Genomic DNA, 24,490 nt, shown 5'->3' on the forward strand with positions numbered 1-24,490 from the left:
AGGAAAAAATGTAAATGCCTTCTGAAAGACTGGAAAACTACTGCTCAAGATTTCTTTTAAAAAATTACTGGCTGCTTGGAAGTAAAATGTTTTCTTGTTTTTTTAAATAAAGGCTGGCTTAAGACTTTTTTTTATTTTAGAATTTGAAGTCTTCTTGGATACAATTTCCTCCCATCTAACGTAAATAAATGACATTCACAACTGAAAATATCTGCTGTTCAGTATCTGAGCAGCAGATGGCGCACTTGCACATGAGTGCCACATTGACCGTCTCAAGGTCACTGCAGCAGGCTCTCACCATCACGCTCTGATCTGTCATGGGTGCTGCATTCCCTCCACTGCGCAGCTGCATGAACCCACGTCGTGAAATGACGAGGAGTCACAGCACAGACGTGTGGGGGAAACCCGGTACTCACTCATTCATGCCGTGATTCATTACTGCAGTCTTGATATTGATAACTAGTGCAGCCAATCTTTTAAATGTATACTGTGGATATCCAAGTTTACACCTTCTAACTCAGTGCCAGGACTAATAAAATCACAAAAATTTCTATATAGTTAAGTAAGAAGACTTTCAGCCCTGATGGTGAATTACCATTTCTATTCTGAGGTGCCTGCTGCAGTCTCTGTAACCCGCACGATGGCTCACTGTGGGCTGGGTCTTGTGTAAAATGCATGCGCCCCAAATTTGCCATTCATTTATGAAATCCTTGTGGGAAGGGGGAAAAGTCGTTGCCAGGAAATGTGACCTCAAGTGACGTGTCCAGCAGCGAAACACCCCACCGGAGATCCCTGCCTGCTTTTCTGCACGTACTCATCTCTGCGTCATCTTTCCGCATTGCAACCGACTCTTTCATTCTCGCAAAAAAAAAAATCAAATAAAAAATAAATTTCCCAATAGGCATCTCTATTAGAAACGCACACTTTATCGTTGACTGTCTACATGCTGATTTTATTAAGGTGATGCTGAGGTTTTAAAACAAATCCGCATCCTCTTCATTTTCAAGGTCTGCCTCCTGACGGTGGTGAACGTGCGTCGCCTCTCGCAACCGTCTGCACTCGTGAGTGAGCTCCAGCCAATGGCGTTGCGCCGTTTCTCAGTTTCTTCCTGATTCCATTCGCTTATTATCCAACCCGAAGCGTCACGAGCGCCTTCTCTGCCTGCCCGCACCAGAGAGAGACAGCTTCGTCCTTGCACACAGTTAGGCCGGAAAGGTAACTCATTTCAATCTTTTTTGGCTTTTTATTCATACTTTTAAGCCATTATAATGATGTTCGTGATTTAAAGGGTCTATTCTAATGACAGCGTTTATTAATATAAAGTTTTTTAGTTGTCATGTCATAGTCTAAAGAGTGCTCTTCATCCTTGACATCCTCGAAGTCTTGTCCTTGTGTTAGCTTACACTTCGGGCGCTTATTGCTCATTTATACGCCCACTCATTTAACCCCATTGATGGCTCGGTGGCTCACAGGCTGGAGCAGTTTGTAGCCCACTGTCTATTTTTAAACCACTGCCGTCAGCTGGCGAGATGTCTGTCCATTTAGAGCTGCAGTGTGTGGGGAACAGGGCGTCATGTTGCAAGCCCTGCTTCCTGCAGCCTGTGTTTGCTGTTTGTTACTAAAGAATCACTTTTAGGGGTGTTTTTGCCTGATTACCTCAAACGTGCGCCACTTCAAGCATTCTACGCTGGCTGAGGCTGTGGGTAAGCTACCAGTTGCTTGCATCAGACTGGAGGTGTGTCCACCGAGTAAAGGAAAATTACCGTGTGTAGCAGGATTACACGACCTTTAATGTCTCATTTTCCCCCTTCAAGTCAATTTGAGTCATTTCTGTAGCCTCGTAGTATTTTTATGAATCACTCACTCAGTAGGTTATAAGATTACTGATGCAGCTTTAAAAGTTTTTTTTTCAGGTTTCAGACTAGTGTATATGTAGGAGGCTTGCAACACACATCAAGTTTCAATCCTTAATTATTCATTTGTCTCCAGGTGCCATTATACTCTCAGCTTACATGTTCGCTCCCGGAGTTTGCAATGATCGTGCACCAAAAAACGGCAAGATTAACAAATATTAGCTATTCACGTGGCATCCACTGCTTATTATATTGAAGAATTTTCGGTAGCTACAAATATGATGATTAGTTATTTGCTCCAACAAGGCTAAAATGTATGAAGTCATCTCAAATATACTTTCTATATGACTAGCTGTCAAGAACCCAAAGGGTATTTAGCCTGCATGGGGATGGATGATAATTGATGGATTATCCAGTTGATAGCATTTTGTGTAACTTGAGAAATATTAACCTTTGAAGAAAAAAAACTAACATGCTGGTAAAACACAGGAAATGTCACCAGCGACATGCCTATTTAAAATGGCATAAATCTTTAATTTGGGTAGTCAAAAGGTCCCCAGAAGTTATATAAATGATTTTATGTACCTAAAGATTTTTTGTAGACGCATGCAATTGTGCTTCATCACTGTCACCTCTGGTAAATTTCCACACAGATCTCTGGGGACAGAGGATTTTCCATTGTTTCTGCACTCTGACACAGCTTTCCAGGCTGAACTCGGGAGTTCATTCAGGCACTCAGTATGTGCAGATGTGCAAGGCAAAAATTGGAATTGGGGCACGTTGGATAAAACCAATGTAAATCAATAGTGCTGCAGGCATCATGGGCAAACAGTCTCTCTTAAAACCTTCTCTGACCTCTGCTCCTGAAATTTCACGAGATAATAAAAGGCTCCATGAGATTAGACCACATCTCGTGCCTGTAATATCATTGCAGTGAAAACAAAAGAAACAAAAAGAAGTCAAATAGGTTTTCTGCTTGGTCACTCTCTTATTGTCACGTACAGGGATTTTTTTTTTTTTTTTGCAAACATTTTGCAATGCTGTTTTATAGTCTGATGCAATAAGTAAACTAAATGAACCTATACAGATTTTCCTCTACTGCAGTAGCCACGCCTGTCTGCTATTACCTCTGCCCTCGCAGCCAGTACACATCAGTTTAGGTGGTCTGCACAGCCATATACTTAATTAGAGAACAATCGAGAAGATTTATTGCTGTTTTCTCTGAAATCCATCTTCAGATTATTTACTTGTTATTGTGAGTGTGTCGCTGTGTATCCCAAATTTATTGCCACCTCTCTACTCAATGCTTTAATTCGTAAGTAGAAACTCTAAAGGGGCCCGTCTGCTTGGCCTGTGAAGGAATCCTACACTAATCCCTCTTACATTTGTTTCTTCTGCAGATCCAGAATCATGTCTATCCTGAAGATCCACGCTCGTGAGATTTTTGACTCCCGTGGCAACCCCACTGTGGAAGTTGATCTTTACACTAAGAAAGGTACTGTATGGATAAACTACATTCTTTCTTGGACTCCTTTTATATGAATTAAAGGCTTAAGAAGAGAAAGGTCTTTTATACCTTGCAGCTTATAAAACCTGATCTTCTAGTCAGTGGTGGCACAGCTCACAACCTAAAGTGCATCTACAGTTAAATGCAAGACATTGTGAAGCCTTTGGCTGTGAACCACATGCAAACAGCTGCACTTGTCATGTCTATATTATAGTATGAGTACTGACTCATAGGCTATGCTGGAAAAAGTAAGCAAAATGTTTTCCTAACAACTGTTTCAAGTAAGGAAAGGAGACTGAGTGGGGCTTGTAGTGGTGCCCCCACCTTATGAATAAAGGCGTACAAAATCTGTAAAAATCTCTACAACCTGCTAAAAACTTTACCACATCTGACGATTGCAAAAGCATACCTGCATGTTTCACAACCCTTCTGGCACAATGTTCTGTTGGCACATAAGACAGCAGTTGAACTTTTGGGCAAAAAATATCACGTTAGGAGTTAAAGAACGATGAACACCCAATACAAAATCCTTATTCCAGCTTTAAAGCATGGTGGAGAGGGCCTCACAGTCTAGGCCGGCTTTGTAGCCTCTTGATAGACCACATTTTATGAGTAATCCTTTCAGGAAGTCTGGTAACGTAAAAGGGGGACTCATAAACCCACTTTCAAATGCATGTGTTTAACAGGTAATTTGAAATCATGTATAACCTGCACATGAAATTATTGTCTGCTAACGTGTGTATTTAGGCAGTCAGACCAGCAACTTGGTAACCTACACTGTTGCCGTCTTCAGAGTGGCCCTCGCTGGATCAGATCAGATGATGGATATGTGAAAATAGCTCCTGTAATGTCACACTGCCTCTGCAGCGCTCTGTTACTGTAATGGTTCCTGTTTGGGAGCAGTTGTAGCTCATACAGTAGGTGCTTCTGGCAAACCAGCGAGTTGAGTTGAATCTTCATTTTATGTAAAGTAAAGGTGTCAGGGAAATTAAATCTACAGTTCACGTCCGTCTCCTTATTGTATACCAGTTAAGATAATGAAGCTGTTGACCATAAAGCATCCAAACGCTGCACTGTTCCACACGTATGCTGGAGGTTGAGATCAATTTTATTTTAACTAACTGAATGGCCTGGCAAGGGTTTGAAGTTTTTTTTGGCAAGCTATTCTGTTATAAGAGCTCAAATAAAGGAACAGCTCAACCCAGTGAAATGTCCTGAGAATTTTAACGAAGCAACCTGAATGGTCATTGACACGGAAATGTGTGAAGCCGGCTACGCTGCCTTGAATGCACTGGTTTGAATAGATTGTCTGCCCTCTTCTGCTGCCCTTCCGTCTCTTCATTAGTTTTGGATGGTTGCTACGTGCTCCAGTTTACTGTAAATAGCACCCTTATTCTTCTTGGGCCCTTTTAAGTCCACCAGACTTGTTTTGACATCATTAACTGCACAGACCAAAGCGAGCGTGCTGCACCCAGAGTATGTCGGTCATAGTAACTGAGATGTGTTTTTGCACTATTATGTAACCAGCTTCACAGTCATATTAGATAACCCACTATGCTTGTTGCCCATCATGCCATCTGCGTGATGGGCTGTTGGCACAAAAAAAAGGAATTCACTTTTACTGTAGGTACTTGAAGATTTGCTGATTCATTGCTTTTCTCTACGGCTCTCCTTTTTATTGTGTTCAGCCAGAAAGCTGTTAATAATGTGACCTGGATATTTGGCAGCATTCCCCAAAAGCATCCAGGTGATGTCTTGATGCAGATGATTCGTTAAGCTTGAACTCACTGCTTTGACAGTGGCTGTGTCCTCTTGTGCTAAGCCCTAAATCCCCTCAGACTCACACCATCATTGCCGCTTCACTGAGCAAGCTGAATAGATTTTTTTTGCTCGGCTCCAATTTCCAATCACTTGGGTGAATCTGAAATGGCTATCCTCTTATATATGGGTGTGGCTTGCTATCATCCCACAGATGCACTGCACATGCTCAGTTGGCCATCTGGCTTTGCCTGTTACATCACAGATTTTGCAGCACAGCCGTTACAACTTCCTCCCAACATGGTTTATTTCATTTTGGAGCAGGAGACACCTTTAGCTGATACTCACTGCTGTCCCTTGTGTACCAAGTAGCCCCTCCTCTGCACTTGTTGTCCTAACAAACATGTTCCTCTTTGTGAAGACAGCATGTAGAAAGCACACACCCAAAGTCAGGAAGTATGGTATAATGGTAATCTCTTACATGGTGAAATCAGATTTCAACATATGTCAAAGTCCAGGCAATCTTTTGTTGAATATCTGTGACGTGAAATAGCACTTTGAAGTAACAAATTGAAATGTCCTCTGTGTCTCCAAGGTCTCTTCAGGGCTGCAGTTCCCAGCGGTGCCTCCACAGGCATCTATGAGGCTCTGGAGCTCCGTGACAATGATAAAACACGCTACATGGGCAAAGGTAAGACATCTCTATTTATTTTACAATCTTTTGTGCCATTTCCACTTTACATTCTGCTCTCTCGCTCCTCATCTTTTACTACTTCATTTCTGATTCCTACATCTCTCTCCCTCCTGTTAGGAGTCAAAAGAGCAGTTAAATATATAAATGATTTTTTGGCCCCTGCATTATGTAACCAGGTAAATAAAGTGTGGAGTAACGGAGTGACTCTTTACATATTGCCGTGCACAGCAGCATGAAAAATGAGTTTGGCTTTTGGAAACTAACCTTGTCGGGCACAAGCAGATGATCACAGATCTAAGAATAAAGGAAAAAAAATAAAAGAGCAAAATAATCACTGGGTAAATTACATTTTGCCACTAATTGCTCACACACTGTCTCATACAATTGGATGCTCTGTGGTCATCTGTCTCGCCTACTCTGCATGGTCTTCTTCTGTCTGAGTCAGTCATGGTCTGCTTGTTCCTTGCAGGTGTCTCAAAAGCAGTTGACCATATCAATAAAACTATTGCACCTGCACTGGTTAGCAAGGTAGGACCATTTATTGTTTGACTAATATAACTGTGTTCTAGTGTCAAATGAATTGTGTTAAGAAGTTAGAATTGCAGCAGTAAATGAAAACACAAAAGTGTGTTATTAGTAGCAGTAACTGGGAAATGCATAACTGTATGCACTGAACAGTTTGTTGTGACTGAATTTTACATTAACCTCATGATATACCCAAAGCATCTATAAACCCGTCTATACTAGCAGAACTACAGTAAAATAACTGACATGGTTTGATTACTCTAACATCTTTGTAGTGTGATCTAATGAACTATTGATTTAGAAATAAACCAGTTTAAGTTCAGCCTCTTTCCCCACCCAGTCCAACTAAACCTGTCATGTTGTGTTTAATCCAGGATGTGAACGTTCTGGAGCAGGAGAAGATCGACAAGCTGATGCTGGACATGGATGGCACTGAAAACAAGTGTAAGATACCAGTGTGCTTTACAATATTTTGTGAGGACACATGTATAAATAAAAACATTTAAAGATATTTTTGGTAAATACTGGGCAGTGCATAGGACCATTTTAAACAGTATTTCTGCTCCAGCGATGGTTATTTGTTTGTAACCTCCTGAAAGTTTTCAGTATGGAATTGCATATATAGTGTTTGGAGATTTTAATTAAACAGTGTCTAAACCTCAAAAATCCAAAAATGCTCTCCACAAACAATGGAGAACATCACAAGCTATGTCTTGACAGTATATATTATATTGTGAATTATTTGTGTTTACTATCCTGCAGCTAAGTTTGGTGCTAATGCCATCCTGGGCGTCTCCCTGGCTGTGTGCAAGGCTGGTGCTGCAGAGAAGGGCGTTCCCCTCTACCGCCACATTGCTGACCTGGCTGGCAATCCTGAAGTCATTCTCCCAGTTCCTGTGAGCATCATAGCATAATTATCCAAGGCTTTTTACACTTTATTGATAAATAGGCCTCATAGACCATTAATATCTCATTCAAAGGGTCATTGTATTCATCCATGATTGCATTAGGCTAAAAGCTGGTCCTCTCTGCTTCCTTTCAGGCTTTCAATGTCATCAATGGTGGCTCCCATGCAGGCAACAAGCTGGCTATGCAGGAGTTCATGATCCTGCCCGTTGGTGCTAGCAGCTTCAAGGAGGCCATGCGTATTGGTGCTGAGGTCTACCACAACCTGAAGAATGTCATCAAGGAGAAGTACGGAAAGGATGCCACCAATGTAGGAGATGAGGGTGGCTTCGCCCCCAACATCCTTGAGAACAAAGAAGGTTAGAGAAGTAATCAGCTATAACAGCCATTTCACACAGAGTAAATGGTTATCTTTGCAAACATTTAGAGTCAGAAGTTATTACTGTACACCTTGAATAGTCCTAAAGGGTGTGTCTTGAAAGCATTGAATTCTTAGAGCTTCCAGGAAAGTATCTTCACTTATGTCACTGCTGAAGTTGACATACGGTTTCTAAATTAAGGTCTCAATTCAGTACTGCTAGCCTGAGCCTCCAGTGTCAGGTCAATGTGCTGATATGGCAGCTGTCGTAGTGGTGCAGAGCTTTCAGTGGTGACTCATTTTTCAGAATGATAACTTTGATTTAATTGTCGACAAATGCAGTCACCCTTTCACTGTATGTTGTTTTATCAGCTCTGGAGCTGCTGAAACATGCCATCGCTAAGGCCGGATACTCCGATAAGATCGTCATTGGCATGGATGTAGCTGCTTCTGAGTTCTACAAGGGCGGCAAGTATGATCTGGACTTCAAGTCTCCCGATGACCCTAACCGCTACATCTCCTCCGACAAGCTGGCTGACCTATATAGGAGCTTCGTCAAAGATTACCCCGGTGAGTTTTAAATGGATACTTTTTTGTCATTGTTTGTTTTGTTTCATTCAGTGAGTACTGCTCCATGACATTTGAATCCTCATCAGATCATAATGCCCTGTTGCAACTCTATCCATAGTTGTTGCACATGAATGATGTATAGATATGCTCTGCATGTCTATACAGAGAATCATACATGCCATGCATCTGCAAAATTCATTGTACACTGTCGTCAAAAGTGGAGCAGTTACAAACTTGTTTCTGCTGCCACCAAGTGGCCAACAAAGAGAATAACCAATTTAAGGTTTTAGGTTTCTGTATGTAAAAAAACCCCGCCAGATTAGCCTTTTATTGACTGAATCATTAATTCCTATCCTAACAGTGGTGTCCATTGAGGACCCTTTTGACCAGGATGACTGGGAGGCATGGACCAAATTCACAGCCAGTACCAGCATCCAGGTTGTGGGTGACGATCTCACCGTTACCAACCCCAAACGCATCTCCAAGGCTGTGTCTGACAAAGCCTGCAACTGCCTGCTGCTTAAAGTCAACCAGATCGGCTCCGTCACAGAGTCTCTGCAGGCGTGAGTGTCCACAGCACTGCAACACAATCCCACTCATTTACATAAAAGTATTAGCTGGCTTATTGGGTCTTCTCTTTTAGCTGCAAGATGGCCCAGAGCAATGGCTGGGGTGTGATGGTCAGCCACCGCTCTGGAGAGACAGAGGACACCTTCATCGCTGACCTTGTGGTTGGTCTCTGCACTGGACAGGTAAAACTATATCTTGTTGTTTTAAAGCTGACTTTACACTTAGTCAGGTAGTTGCTTGCATGTTACAGACTTGCTCTTATGTGTCTTTATTCCTTCCCAGATCAAGACGGGTGCACCTTGCCGATCTGAGCGTTTGGCCAAGTACAACCAGCTCCTCAGGTGAGTCCCTTCTAAAAACATGCACATTACCGTTGTTGTTTTACAGTTACATGGAAGTCCACTTTAACCAACCATGATCACTGTCTTTTAGGATTGAAGAGGAGCTTGGCGACAAGGCCCGTTTTGCTGGCCAGAACTTCAGACACCCCATCTGAGCTGGTCTTCCTCCTTGGGCCTCTGTGTGTTCATTGCTCATATATAATCCTCACACATACAGTATACGCCACGCTAGGTTGCCTACCCTGTTAAAGAGAAGATGGAGAGAAACACCACTGACATCTAAGGTCCAAGTCTGTGGCGTAGGGAGGGGACAGCACGTCCTAGTGAAGTCACAGTTCAGCTCATCTTCAATCTCTGCTTTAGTTCCTGAATAGTGTTGGTCCTTGTGTTTTTGTCTGTGTAACTGTGTGAGAGATTTTTGTTCAGCTTTTCGTGAGTTGTAGTGAATTTGGTCCTCTACTGAGTAAATGAGCTACTGTAACATTAGTGAGGCTCTGTTCGAAGCATTGGTAAGACTGTTGTATGTGCAATGTGTCGCATCTGACGAGGTCTTGTGTTGATGTACACGTCTGCAGAAACGTGTAATAAATAATATAGTTTGAAAAGTTATTCTGAAGTTTTAGTTTTGTTTCACTTAAATGCTTTATTATGAAATTATTAATGCACACTAAATGCACAATGGCAAGAAAACTCCCTGAAACAGTTGTGAAATTGTTGCCACTTTTTGCTTACTGCATCTCATAATGATGGTCACTGTAACAGTTCATTAATAATTCATAACTTTCCTTCAAAGAAAGTCAGAGCATCTACAGTAAACGGCTTGTGCTCCATAACTGCTCCTACCTATGTGGTGTATGTGGCGTAATCTGAAAGCCACCAAGAAGGCAAAATATGAGCCCAGAGCTGTGGGGCTCCATTTGTTGGCCCCTGGGTAAAAGAATCCAGAAGCTCGAAGCAGCCTCTTTCTCTACTGAGCCTTGCCAAGATAAATGAGACTCTTTTCACCAGGGGTATGGTACCGCAGGGGATTGCCAGCTGGGTTTGTGCCACACCAATTTACTTTGTGTGAGCCCTTTCTGAACCTGCTTCCATTGTTTAGGTGTCACCAGGGAGATGTATTACAAATCACTGATACAAAGACGCTACCTGTCACACATTGCAGACTCTGTCAGCTGAACCACTTGGCAAGAATTGCGTAAGTTTAATCATTCTCACACTTAACCTTAAATAAATGTTTTTCACACAAAGTTAATCCTCTAAGAAAGTAAATGTGGGAGACTGTAAAGCGATATTACAGCGTGAATTATACCCAATGTTTTCCTTTAGACCTGCTCCCTCTAGTGTTCAGATGAAACGGTGCACCTTTCTGACTATACTTTTTTAAAATAGGAGCTGGTGTGGGTAAAGAGGGAAAGCGAGGTTCTGAGGGACACCTAAATGTTGTCGCTTCATCATAAATAAATTCTGAAAGTTGGTTTTGTTGGACTTCCTCAAAACTTCTGGGCATGTTTCGGATATGTTTATATAATATACATATTATGACTGCTGAAAAGATCCCAAAAGGTAGAGTCTTGGCACTCAATTAAATTCAAACGTGAGCACATGAAAAGTTGAAAAATTAAACAGTGTTAAGCCAATTAAACAAAATGGCTCCGTGTTAATTCCAATTTCAAAATAAATCAACTTAGTAATTTTCATTCAAACGACAATAACCCCTAATAAATTAAAGTTTTGTAGCATCACATGTATTTAGGAAAGAAAAAACTGTTTTATATTCTAAAAGCAAAACTCGTATTTGTTCTAAGAAAAAATAAACAAACTTGTGGCTTCAGATGTAGCTGAACTTAACAGTAAAACTAATGAGCATTAAATGCACAGGACGGATAACTGTTAACTGTAACCGACATGAATTAAACGAAACTAAATAAATAATTTCAGTTCTCCAAATACATAATGTGCAGGTGTGGAGTGGACAGCAGCCCAGTGGAGGCAATTATATGGGATTAAACTGTGTTAATTTTGTGATCATCTCACTTGAAGAGTTATACGTCTCTTTTTTACCTTTAATGTACTCTAGAATTAGTGTTGCATATGATCACATCTTCTATTCTATTCTATTCTATTCTAGTCCAATCTAAAACATAATGACAAAAAAAATATCCTAGTGCAGCTTTTCTAGCTATTATTCTAAAGTCCTTACTGTATGTTATAGGGTCTAACGAGATATTCTATTCTGTTGCATTCCATAGTTCTTATCCTAAATTCAAGTAATACAAGATGTGTTCTACTCTACTCTACTCTGTTGCATAGCCTCTACTGCTTATTAAAGTGTCAACAGCAGTATAATATTCTATTCTATTCTATGCTTTAAAAAATTATTATAATAAAAACTTCTTATTGTGCAGCTATTCAATAACTACAAATATTTACTCTGTTATTATTCCACAGCTCTTTCTGTATATTGAAGTGTTGAAAGAGGTATTCTATTCTATTTTCTCCTCTTGTATTGTAATCCACAGTTTCACTGTTAATATTCTACTGTACTCTAATAATAATAAAACAATTCTAGTAAAAACTTCTCCTATTCTATAAATGTATATAGTTACTCTGTTATGATTAAAGTGTCTAAAGAGCTATTCTATTCTATTCTATTCTATAATTGTAATAACAACGTCTTCTACTGATGCTATTCTATGAATATCTCTAGTTACTTTTTTTTATTTCTTTCACAATTTCCTTTGTAACATCAAATTAGTAATCTTTTTATTCTATTCTATTCTATTCTATTCTATTCTTAAGCAGTTTTATAGTTTTTTTCCCATATTGCTGCTATTGAATTTTGTTATTGTTCTACAGTTTTCCTTCATGAATAAAAACAGAATCTAATGTAACCGTTCTATAAGTATATAGCTACTTTGTATACTTTCTTATTGTTTCACAATTTCACTGGCAATAATGAAACATAAAAGTAGAGTATTTTCCAGTATCCAGACCATTCTGTACTATTCTATTCTATTGTGAAACCTTACTATTGTTGCTTAAGTGAGATGTTTAAAAACACTATAACAGACAAGACAGACAAACACTGTATTCTATTTTCTATTCTATTTTATTTTATTTTGTGTATGTACACTAGGTTTATATCTATACAATACACAAAAAAGTCATTATTATATATATTATATTTGATTCTTATGCAGCATAGTATCAAGCTGTTTATCAGTTCAAGCAAAAAGTATGTGCAAATAAATGGTCTGTCAGCATTTTGTACTGATATAGTAACTGCCAAATTGTAGTCTTCCATTTCTGTTTTTATTTACAATATGCTTTATAATGTAACACTTAAATTATTTAACCGTAAATTAATTTTTCCCCATTTGAATTCTATCCTAATTTTCTGAGCTAAAGGATGAAGATGGACCAAGTGTTGCTACGGAATAGACATCCAGAGGACTCCCAGTGTCGCTGGATGTTTCCAGTTTTGGCCAGTGGGTGACGATATTTTACCGGTTGAACTTTGAGAACCCCCCAACTGTTCTCACCCCAAGATGAAGAAGGATGCTGTCATGCTGAGTGCCTCTCACATACACTAGTCTGAGCATCCCGGCAACGATTACTCTCTCTTTATTCTGAAGTCCATCATTTATGACAGCGTTATACCAAACGTGGTTCTCTCGGTTATAGCTATATAACAAACGATATACAGGTGGCACTGCAGCTGTTGTACTACTCTCTGTAGTGGCGACACTTGGCTAACTAACGTTGGCTAATTGCCCCTGCTGCTGTTGCTGCTGCTGCTATTGTTTGTTGTTGCAGTCTCTCATCAAACAAATCACAGATGTTGTAGATCAAGCTCTTTAAGGTAAGTGCTGTGAGCTGCAATCAGCAGTCTTTTTGCATTTGACGTTCATCAGCAAACGAGGGAGAAATGACACAAATTAACGGAAGAGTATGTAAACGTTGGACTGTTAACGTACATCATCGCTTGTTAGCTATTTGGCTAATTTGCCTATTAGCATTAGCTAGCTAGTTAGCTGATAGACTTGGTTGCCCCTTGCTGTTGGTGTTGCTGGTTACTATGAACTAACATTAGCGGCTAGCGCCAGTGACTAGCACTGATTGGGAATGCCAGCTAGGAGCAGAGTAATGTCTGGATACAAACAGCTCGTTGGCACCGGTTATTACAAAGCTCGTCCAGTACACACAACACGACTTTAATTTATTAAACACTTTGTGGTATGACAGCACAGATAACATCGCAGTACCCCATAGCTTGCTTTTCCCTGTTTTGAAATACCCAGTGTGCTATGTCTTTTCCAGGGAATAGTCTTAGCCATTCAGCTATTGTCACTAGCCCTTGGAAACGTTAGCCAGCGAAGCTAACTAGCTGTCTTTTGTGTGTTTTGACTTGTGCTCAATTATTGTTATCTAGATCGCAGTTCGTGGTTATTTAGGAGTGTGGTCTGGCCTGGTTTTAAACACCGGATGAGAGCACATTCGTGCTGCTGTGAGAAAATGAAAGATGTAATCTACGCTGAAGATATTTGTCAACAAATACAACAGCCAGAAGTGGGTTTAAGACTTCACTTTCTCCTGAGAAAGTTGAAAGCATTTAAGAGACTACATCAGGTGAAGGTTTCTTGGTGTTTGGAGAGGTCATACTTTTTTTTTTTTATCAGGGGGCATTTTGTTTTTTGCAGCGTTAAACCAAAGTTAAGATGAATTGCAAGTTTGAAAATAGTAAACAAACGAGTAGCGTTTGGCCACAAATATGTTGCACAATTCCTCCTTGAAAGGCAAGAGTTTCCAAATATTATGCAGTCCATGCACATTTTACTACCTCTAACTTTAAAAGAGAAGAACCAGCAGGAAAGTGTGTTTTTATTTTTATTGAGTGCTTGTGACTCATACTTGACTCTTTTACCTCACTGACTACACAGCCCTGAACAATTGAGGGCTTCACAATGCACGAAGAGAGCGCACTATAGTAAATGATCAAAGGAGTGTGAAAATTTCGTTTGCTCTGTAAATGCCACGCTATTTTCAGTCCACTGAAAGAGTCTAAATGAATTTAAGGACAAAACCTGCGTTTCCTCACTTGTCAGAGTGGCACAGTGTTAGGCTGGGCATAGGGAAATCATCAATAAATGATCTGATATCCTGATAGCGATGCACTGTAAAACACACCCAGCACCACGTTAAGTTTAATGGTTTTAAAAAGTTTGGTCTGGATAGGTTTTGTTACTTTGCTGCCACCACATTTATCCAGTCATTGCAGCTTGTTCAAGTCTCCTGATAGTGACGTGACACTGAACATAGAGGTCAGACAAACTTTGTGTGTTTGTTATAAACAGAGAATTTAGCAATAAAGCAATCTCAGATACAGCTATGTGGCCAGAAATGTTTTGTGTCTATAGAGCATTACTTAAAGACTGAAGATTATTGTTGGTCATGTCTTTAGGAAAAAAGGGGGAAAAAACTGTGATTTTGCTAATCCTTACATCTTGCATATTCCCATCTGATGTTTTGTTGGCTTTTCCTGCTGCCAGTAGCTTAGTGGTTTGTGATTTTCTTTAACTACCACTTAGCCTGTAAACTTGCTAGGCTAGGGTACAGAGGTCTGCCATCAGAGGCTATATGTTGATTACTACTTCAGCGCCGCTTTGGCTGAAAAGCACCTTAATGTTTGGTTTATGGTTTTTCTAAAACAATATGTTTTAGGTCTGGCCAAGAGAACAATTCAGAGTAGCAGAAGGCAGAGCATTTGTGCTGTTCCTTTTTTGATTCTTTCTGTCATGTTACTCGCAGAGCTGCTAAGTGGTCAGGGTGTTTTATAGTGTTTCAATTTGAGTGGGATCTCAGGAGCAGCAGTGGGTAAAATTACTTGGAGTCACCTATCCAATGACACACCCCGTCCATCGAATGTTAATCTAGCTGTGTGGCTGTAGTAGCAGCAGCAGCAGTGCCAGCAGAGTAATGATAAGAGAAGTGTAATAACCCTGCTATTTTCCTTTAATGACTAATACGCGTTTGAGTAATGGCAGCTTCCTGCAAATAATGTGTGGCAAAGGCCAGGCAATGCTGAGGAAAAGCCCGTTTCACTGTGCTCTGACGCCTCTTTTGTTGGATGATCTTTCAATACACATGCGCTGCAATTCAGTGTTTACATGCCGTGCTCAAACGGCATCTCGCTGTTGTCCTCTACTTTGTCGTATCTTCGTGAATCCCCATAAAGGAGGATTCTCCAAGTCTTGTTTCACAGCCACTTTATTGTCAGTGCTGGAGGTTTGTTTCTGCCGTGCTTGACGCCATTTGAAGCTGTCGTCCATATGTGGCTATCGTGTATTTCACATTCAGAAAGGTTGGGGTTGTGTTTCAAAGAGGGGTGATTAGGCTGATTTATTGTTTTGTTCGAGGCCGTTCTGCTCAAGGGTTTCATATACAGTATTTGATTATGCTGGCGAGAGAGGTTGGTAAGCAGCGAAATGTCTTCTTTTAAAGAGCCGGCACAGGAAATGATGTGTAATCAAGCATCTACATGACATTTGTAATCAAGCGAGTGCATTGCCTTGTATTTATATTCTAATGACTGTGCACACTTGAAGCAGCATTAAGAGGATGCAGTGGACAAAGAAGGCAAGTGGATAAACTGATTTAGCTTTTTACTTTTACAGTGCTTGATATCAGTTTCTTTGCAAGATATCTGGTTGTTACATAGAAAATTAATGCTCTGAACAAAGGAGCAATGTTCGCTCAAAGACCGCTTGATGGGCCATTCAAGTGCTGTATATTCATTAAAAATAACAATCTGTCAGCACTTACTGACAGCACGCGCAACAAGCCAAGCTCTCTTTATTGTTCTCCGAAGATGTTTTTCAGTTCCCGTGCCAAGAGCTGGGTAATTGGCTGTAGCAAAGCCTTGCATGTGTTGTTTTAAGATATTGGACTGACATGCACAGGGCACACTGGCAGAAATGAGGCAAGCACACTCCCCTTTCCTCCTCCTCCTCTTGTTCTTCTTCCTCCTCCTGGCTTCTGCCAGCAAGTCAGAGGAGGCAAGATGCAGGATGTTGTTTTGTGTTCCCTGACAGCTTCCCTTCACCTCTCATAAGAGGAGATCCAAGCACGCCGCATCATATCTCATCTTTGTTTGATTCAGGCCTCTGCAGCTCCACAATTGTGCCAAGGAGATGGTATCAGCAAGCGCTGCTCGTGTTAACAATCGTGAGCTGTCTTGCTACATACTGCTGGTGGTATTTGATGTGATCAAATCTGCTTTCTGCACAAGCTCAGCCGTGGCGAAGTTGGTCTCACTTCATTTTTACAAACGCTGTCTGTTTCTTGTTGGGCTGGGTTTGCGTTGACTCACATCTTAATTAATCAGATATATTTTGTCTGGTGTTATTGCTAAGCATCTCAAGATATGAAAGAAACTTTTCTACATATTTCATCGTGCAACTGTCAGTGCTGTTTGTGCTTAATGTGGTTGGACAGTGGAATTTGTAGAAATCGACTGGAAAAGGAGGCTTTAGCTAACATTTGCGAGCCTTGTGAAGCGACAGCAAATATCTGGGAGTATATGGGAGTTTTACGCATTTGCTGGTTTCCTGTGTGCGCGCCTTACTAATTACCATTTAAAACGCAACATGTAGGCACAGGCCTAGTTTTTCACTTTATTGGCATGACCTATTAATAGCACTTCATGCAAAAAAAGAAGAAGTGTGAATTAAAAAGGAAAGTTAAAAAAAATAATAGTCAGCCATTTGCCATCACAGTAAAGGAGGAAAATGAAATGGTGTAGGATCAGCTGGCTGGCCCCTGAGGAGAAGGAGAAGAGGGGGGGGAATGATGATGATGATGAGGAGGAGGAGGAGGAGTACTTTGCTGCTGTGTGTGTCAGTGCTGATTAGGTAAGAGATTGCCTCATGTAATGACACGGCATGGCGCTAGTGGTGCAGAAACACAAACAATGCATACCAGTGTTTTTTACTGCGCACACCCCCTGCAGCCGCCTGCCTGAAGATGTTTATATAGACATATACACTCTAACCAGAATATTTCAACGTCTTAGACAGACCCCCCCCCCCCCACTCCCCGCTCCCTTTCCAGCGACACGCACATTTATTGCATCCGGGAGCCGATAGCCCTCTTTTCTTTTGTAGCACAGATGAAAGATGGGGGTGATTAAAGCAAAGGGGGCACAATGGAGCCTGTGCGGTTTCTCGATCAGTATATGCTGTTAGTATTGACAGCATATATTTAGGCCTACATAACCCGCCAGTTTTATCTGTTTCTATCAGTTTAAACCTAAAGCAAAACGGAGCATGTCATAATCTCCTCCTGCTTGTGACGGTTAAGGTTTCTGTAGATGTGTTGGACCTATTATTATATACACAAGTGTGTACGGGGTTTTGATTCATTAGCTTGGTTATTAATAAATCTGCTTCAGGCTTAGATTCAGCATGATGTATCTTTTGATAAAATGATATGAAAGCATAAAGCAAAAAAATAAAACCAGACAAAAAACTGGTTACGGTAAATGGCCACTACGTGATACTTATCAGAGAGCCACTTTGATTAGCTAGTCTAAATGATGCAGTTGGTTTAATTGATTGTTTTATAGAGAGATGTGTCAATAACAGCTGTCTGCTGTCCAGACAAACATGCTTTTGTCATTAATTAAAAGTGGCCGTAATGGCTCGTTATGCTGTGTTTTTCTGCACAACACTGGGTATGCAGGACATTGATTTTCAACAGTGTGGATGAGACAAATTGCACATAGATCTTTTTATAATGTGCTGGCTGTGCCGCTCTGCCTCTGTGACTAACACAGATATTGCACTGATGTTGCGGCTACGGCTGCACACGAGGCACAGTTTGCAGGGCTGGAAAGCCTGTGAGTGATGTTTTAATGGAGACGGTCACGCAAGTCAGCGGTGATCTCAGGGTTCACACTGCTATAAGGAAACGACCCGGGTGACATTGTGGCTCTCCGCTCTCCTGTACACAAGATACCTCGGGTTAACTGTGTCCTTGCTTGCCCTTGCAGGTTAGGAACACCTATTGAGCCTGCCGAGCCTTCAGTTTAGACACTGGGACTTTGAGCTGGATCGACTGGGTTTAAAGATGGACATCTTGTCTCTGTACCCTAGTTCCAGCAGCCGGCACAGAGAAAATGAGTTCTGAGGATTGGGTTTAGATTTGCCACTGTAGCACTTCCACTCTGATACACTCTAGCTACCATCAGGGGAAGGTTGTCAGAGAGAGCGGGAGCAAGAGGGAGAGAGAAAACAGCGAAGCACAGCAGTGCTATCTAATAGATCAATTTGTAATAAATCTGTTGCCTCAAGCTGTTGTTGTTCGCTTCAACTCAGTAAAAGGTGTCTGCGTTTCTCAGGCAAGAAAATGCTTGTCAGGCTGGGCATACAGAGCTATCAGTGAATAAGACGCGCCTAAAGCACAGTAAATCATTTTCTCTGTGCTCAGTTTACATAGGTCGAACACACGGCTCTTATCAGCGCATTCCATTGGCCAAAAAAGGAGGGTTATGACCAATCAATAGGGCTGAGCGCTGAAATCAGGAAGTAATGCTCCCCTCACATTAAATTTCCCCACATTATCCAATATGAACCATTAATCATGATGAAGGAGCTATCGATTAGGCTATGAGCCAAGGTTGGTCAATTTATTTGCCAAAAGTCATTGAGGCAAGGATGTGTCGACGAAGTGCCGATTTACAAAAACCAAGCGACAGTATTAAAACGACCCCATTATTATGACAACAGTTTGATCTTTAGGGTAACAAAAGAGCAGGCCTCTATAAAAACCACATGGGACCTCTCCGGCTCCTCCTCCACTAGCAGCCATATGGACCGTACTAATTGTGTTTTACGCCAACCATTTTCACCGATCCATCGGGGACTTGTGGAAGTGCTGTAGCTATAATGTCACCAGCAGTGGGCTGGCTCATGAAAGAAACATTAGCAAGCAAGATGAGAAGACAGGAAGGCAATGCACTGCAAGTGTACACAATTATTGATTTTATTCAAATGGAATCTGTGCTTTTCTGTTCAGAATCCGATGTCTTTTAATAATGATTTCTATTATAGCTTTCCCTAGATGGAGCTTTTGTTTGAGAGAGGCATTCAGTTTAGTCTCACACTTGCACCTTGTCAGAAGGTGAAATCTAATATCTAGCCAGTGTGTAAAGATATAGCTTTAAAAAGGAGACTTGTAATCCCTTGTATTATCCAGTTTACACCATAAAGATGTTTTATCCAGTGATGTGATAGATTTTTTTTTTTTTTGCACAGGGGTGGGGGGTCGGGGGTTGTGCTGAGCACGAACAGATCATCTTTCACTCATTTTTGTTTTACGGCTACACAAATGCTTAGGTTGAAGTATTTCCTTTGCCCTTCAGGCTAGGGAGTGGTTATAAAGCGTTTAGAGTGCCAAGTGTGACTGAGGCAAATCTGTGTGTGTTTTAACGTGTCTGTGGCATGCAATCATGAAAAGGGCACATCTATGGAAATTAGATCCCGTGAAAGAGGGGAGGAGCTTTGGAGCGGTGAAGGTGGGGAGGAGGGAGGGGGGAAAAAAACCACACTCTCGTTTCATTGTGTCCCCTCTAACAGTTTTCTTGTAATTATTGAAATTGATGTTTGCTGTGGAGCTGTAAATCTGCAAGATCTCCTGTTAATAAAGCGGCAGAGGCAGCCGAGCCGTTAGGCTGGGAAATAAAAGGTAATCAAGCCTCCAACATCCTGTCCCTCGCCCCAAAATGAAGCAGCAGAAATCCTAATTAACTGAGAGGATGAGGAGCTCTTACTACACTGCTTGGCTAGTCGATGCCAGAGCTCTGTGCTATACTGTAATGAAGATGCACTGCTAGTTTCCCCCAACCTCTCTTCTTTTTTTTCCCCTCACTCTCTCCCTGCCTTCCAGCTCTCTCTATCTTGCCTGTGGTATTTTTCCCTCTCCTCAGCTCCTTTCCTTCTCTACCTCCTCCTCCTCCCTGCCTTGTCTGTGAAGTTGTGGATGTGACCATTGCTCGGAGTGAGAGGCGCTTTTTGTAGCCTGGAGGTTTCTGGAAGTCCTGCACAAGAAATCGGTGAGCTAGATGATGGCCTCTGTGATGGTTATTGCTGCTTATGTAAAGTGCCGTGAGAGCGAGGGAGAGGCGGCATTGATCTCGTCCCACTGATTTCATAGATCCTCTTTAAGATGACAATACAGTTGTCTTTCTGTGTCATCTTCAAGTGCTCCTGTTTTTCAAATAAGCGATGTAGCAAATGACTCCTGTCATCAGCCCCACATGCTCAAACGGCGTCGTGTCAGCTTTGGGGAGCTGAAAGTCAGGTCAAAGCTTGCTTTGCACATGTGATTTACTGTATTCAGTAATGTTGTTTTTTTGTATTTTTTTTTATTTTTTTTGCTCTGTAACTCTGGTATAAAGCAGCAGCAAGACATGCTCCTCGAGGTGAATGTCATGTTATTAACATCTTTGTTTTTGTGGAAGAGTGAGTGATCATCGATTGTCTGAAACCCGAGCTTTCCTCAGCCCTCCTGCCAGCTACTCTTCACTATTTACCTGTAAACTTGTCCTTTTGTCTCTTGCTTTGTCTGTTGATGGCCTCAGAGCTCTTTCTTTGTCCCTACCCCCTACCCCCACCCTCCCTTGTTGTACCAAAGCAGCCCAAAAGCCTCCAGGGATGAACAGACAAATAGAAGACAGCTACAGGTGAGGCTCCGTCCCTACATTCTCCCCATCTGTCTTTCTCCCCTGTGAGCACTCTGCCAGACAAGTTTTCAGGCACTCAAAAGCAGCAAATCGACTCACTGTAGGATTCACTGTCACTTAGTCGAGCTGGGGCACAGCAGCTCGCTGGGAGGCCGGTTTCTCTTCCTTTCTTCATTTCGCCACTTCCTCAAATGAGGAAAACGATATTTGGCGTGGTTCTTTGCATAGCCGAGCTCGATTCCAGCTCCTCGCAATCCTGCTTTGTTTCTTTGTTTATGCATTAGTGTGGCGCTGCAGATGACAGCTTGATTAAGTGCTTGTCACATCTCAAATAATTCCAACTGGATGGGTCCAGTCAGCTGCGCTCCATCTCGATTTGCTCCGGTTAATTTTAAACAGCGCGACTGACGGGCGAGATGGTCGCACGCCGTCGCACGGATCCCTAGTCAAAGTGGTGGACGGTTTTGTTTCCCGTGCACATGTTTCATGATTGCGATTGAGCACGGGGAGAGCGCCGTCAAAGAGTTTCAGTCTCTGCCTTTTTATTCTTGGCACAAAGCAAACGATCTGCTCGGCACAAAGCCAGCAAAAACTCCGGTAGAGAAAGCTGGCATCTGGCTTCGCATCGTGCGTGTGCACTCTGATGCATCCACGAGAGCATCGACATGCGCCCTTGGTGTAATGAAAGCCAAAAATTCTCATAACAGTAGGAGTTTAAATTTCTCTCCTAAGTGCAGCGGCTTCCTCACAGGGAAGAGATTCACCAGCACCTCTGACAGCCCTCAGAGACCCTTTCCTGGAGAACCAGCAGTCCTCCCTTTCTTCTCCCTGTTTCCCTCTGTATTTAGCACTCAGCCTTTTCCTCTAATCAACAACAGGCTTGTGAAAATCTCTACATAAAACACACAGTGCTACTTTTTATTCCCTTTCTCTCTTTTCTTCTGCCTGATTCTTCCCCAGAGTTCTTTTTTTTGTCTTGCCTGTGTAGCTGCTGCTATAAAGAGGATGACAACAGGCAGAGGAAACTAAAAGGACGAATTTTCTTTACCTCCCCCCCTTTTTTTGCTTTTCACTTTATCACTCTGCCTCGCTAATGCAGCTGCTTACATTACACGGGGCTCGTTCACTTTATATTTGCTGTCGCAGGGAGATAAAGACGATGAAAGTGAGAAATATGCGTGGCAATCTTTGGGAATTTAGCTTAGGAATGTGGATACATGTAAGAAAAGAGATCATACTGGCTGTTTTTTTTCTCCTTTTTTCAAACGTGTATTTTCTTCTTTTTTTTTCTCTTTTTTGTTTCATGGGTAAATGGAGCTCATGGGGCACGGGAATCGACAGGCGCGTTTTAATTGTTTGTGACATGTGAAATGAGAAACAATAACGTGCGACTACTACAGGGCCCATGAGATTACAGTCTGGTCGGCTGCTTAAAGGAGTGTCAGAGAGATGCATTACCACATCTCTGTTTCCCTTTCTGCCCTCTGAGCCATAAACCACTCACAAGCATTTAGCCAGCAGTGATTTCTCCTCCGCTCACCTCCTCACCCTGTTTTGTGATCCTGTGGAGAGCATACCGTTAGAAAACCTCCCAGGCTTCCTAAACGAATCCTCTGTGTGTCTCTGCTTGCAGCCTTGGTACTCGGCAAATATCTGCAGCACCACCTGATTTGACTTGGTAATGGGGCATTGATGAGTCTGGGGGGAAATCGGGGGGGAGAAAGAAGAAGGGGAAAAAAAAGGCACAAAATCGTACAGCCCCAAACCCACTACAGTGAGGCGGCACCAAACACGGCGTCAGTTTCTCAATAGCAATTGACAGAAATGGAAAAAAGAGAGGGTGAGGTAAAAATGGAGGACTATAGAGATATAGCTGTCATCTGTTGATGCCTGCAGCTGCCTGCTATTGCTACAGGGGGAGAAAAAAAGCCAAGAGGTGGAGATGAGCTTCAACACCCAGGCTTCAACTCGATTTGTTTTTTTGTTTCTGCTGTTGTTGTTTTTTTTGGTTTTTTTTGCCTCCACTGTCCTGAAAAAGCAGGTTTTCTAAGCAGAACAGCAGATTATTTACATCCTTTAGCAGAGCTCATTTCTCACAGAATACTGAGTTGTGTGTGGAGGACATAAAATGCAGCCAAGCCAGGCAGAGCACAGGAGATAAAAGCAAGATCGCTTAAGCACTCTCTGTTACCTCTAAAGCACATTTCTATTGCTGTTGATGTAGCCACTAGTCTAATAATTCATCTTCCGTAGTCTTTTTTTTTTTTAAATCACGGCTAGCCTTGTGCACACACACACATACACGCACACGCGCCCACACACAGTAACCGCTCTCAAACACAAATTCCCCTCTCTGCTGAGGGTAGACCCTTCTAATATAAAACAAGCAATTCAAAGATGAAATGCTCGTCATCCTGCCGTCTCACCACGGCCAACAGATGAGTAGTGCTGCTAACAAAAAGCAGGGACTGACTGCGCCCAGCTCCCTCGCAGGGGCATCTTGTCTATGTTATCACTCCAGCTAGTACTGCAATTAATATTAATGTGCTTTAAAGCACGCTCCAGCAGCCCCGCTTCCCTCGCTCCTCTCTTGTTTGCTCTGTGTCTGTGTGTGTGCGCATGTGTGGATGTGTGTTTGTTACTCAGGAGGAAAAGAGCAATAAAGCCAGCATGGGATAAGAATCTAGGCAGGATATGACAGTCCTCATGTCAGCTGTCGTAGAGCTGGAGGGATATGTGGATAAAGACAAGGGATGAAGCTGAATCCCAACCAGCCAAACAGGCAGGTAGTACGGCTTGTAGGTAGAGGCTTCGAGTGTTCACAGCGGCTGGGCTGGGGGCTGTGCACAACCTGTTTATTTAGTCATGTTGTAATAATGCTTGACCTTTTCTTTCAAGTCCGCAGGCTGACCTTTAGCACCTTACTCCTCTGCAAATCACACACACACACACACACATGCAGAGGGAGAGTGAGACAAGCACCTCCTTTGCAGGGAGCTTCATGGTCTGCCAGCTCTAGGAGTGGATTGTTCCAAATTAGTATGCATTAGGTGGTTAGTGCAAAGCATTTAATTATGCGAGATGGCACTAAACTGTCTATGTTATGATTAGCCCAACACGTTACAACTTTAATCTCTTCATCCCCCCCCTCTTTCTGCGGGTGAAGAGGAGATACATTGGGGGATATGTGAGGTGGTGGCTTATTAGGGATAAGTTTATGATTTTTCAAGTCTGTCTTAAAGCAATGCTGATTTGCCTGTATTCTCATGAGTGTAGGTGTTGATCTCTGTAACAATTCCTGCTCTCCACTTTGGACCTTATGCTTTTCCCTGTAATGCAGTTACACTGTAAGAAATTGGGGGTAAATTGCATAGCCCTCTTTCAGTGCACATTAAATTCCTCTGTGGCACATAATAAGCCTCAACAGTCCCGCTATGCTAAATCTAGCTGGTATCTTTTTAGAGTTAATATCTATTTAGCACAAATTTCCTCCATTTTTGTTTCTTAAGTTAGTTCCCTGTGGAGCTCCTGTGGGAGGACACTTTAAAGTAGTTCTGTTCTCATCACTAACTTGGAAGTCAATGTATCCAGCAGATGTGATAGCATGAGTAGTTTTTTCCATATTTGTGGTTTGGGACAGAAACAATTAGCTAATAATGTGTCTAATT

The 24,490-nt window shown here is 41.9% G+C and overlaps 2 protein-coding genes across 4 annotated transcripts in view; both read left to right on the forward strand.

The window, feature by feature from the left end:
* The first annotated feature begins 1,089 nt into the window (after nucleotides 1-1,089).
* On the forward strand, nucleotides 1,090-9,691 carry eno1a (enolase 1a, (alpha)). Its single transcript, XM_084916911.1, has 12 exons — nucleotides 1,090-1,215; nucleotides 3,254-3,348; nucleotides 5,714-5,809; nucleotides 6,282-6,340; nucleotides 6,712-6,781; nucleotides 7,100-7,233; nucleotides 7,380-7,602; nucleotides 7,974-8,171; nucleotides 8,533-8,734; nucleotides 8,815-8,923; nucleotides 9,024-9,082; nucleotides 9,174-9,691. Exons 2-12 carry the CDS (start codon nucleotides 3,264-3,266, stop codon nucleotides 9,235-9,237), a joined length of 1,299 nt encoding a protein of 432 aa, XP_084773037.1. The 5' UTR covers nucleotides 1,090-1,215; nucleotides 3,254-3,263; the 3' UTR covers nucleotides 9,238-9,691.
* Nucleotides 9,692-12,622: 2,931 nt separating this feature from the next.
* The window catches only part of rerea (arginine-glutamic acid dipeptide (RE) repeats a), a 124,890-nt gene continuing 113,022 nt past the window's right edge, over nucleotides 12,623-24,490 (forward strand). For 2 of the 3 annotated variants that reach the window (XM_084917793.1, XM_084917792.1), the window contains exon 1: nucleotides 12,623-12,944. The gene's annotated coding sequence lies outside the window, so the exon portion shown is untranslated. Of the gene's footprint in view, nucleotides 12,945-20,805; nucleotides 20,823-24,490 lie in introns of those variants that run through there. The other variant, XM_084917794.1, reaches the window with a different exon arrangement.

The sequence above is a fragment of the Perissodus microlepis genome, chromosome 20 (genome assembly GCF_051167445.1).
Source record: "Perissodus microlepis isolate ML-2025 ecotype Zambia chromosome 20, ASM5116744v1, whole genome shotgun sequence".
NCBI classification, from domain to species: Eukaryota; Metazoa; Chordata; class Actinopteri; order Cichliformes; family Cichlidae; genus Perissodus; species Perissodus microlepis.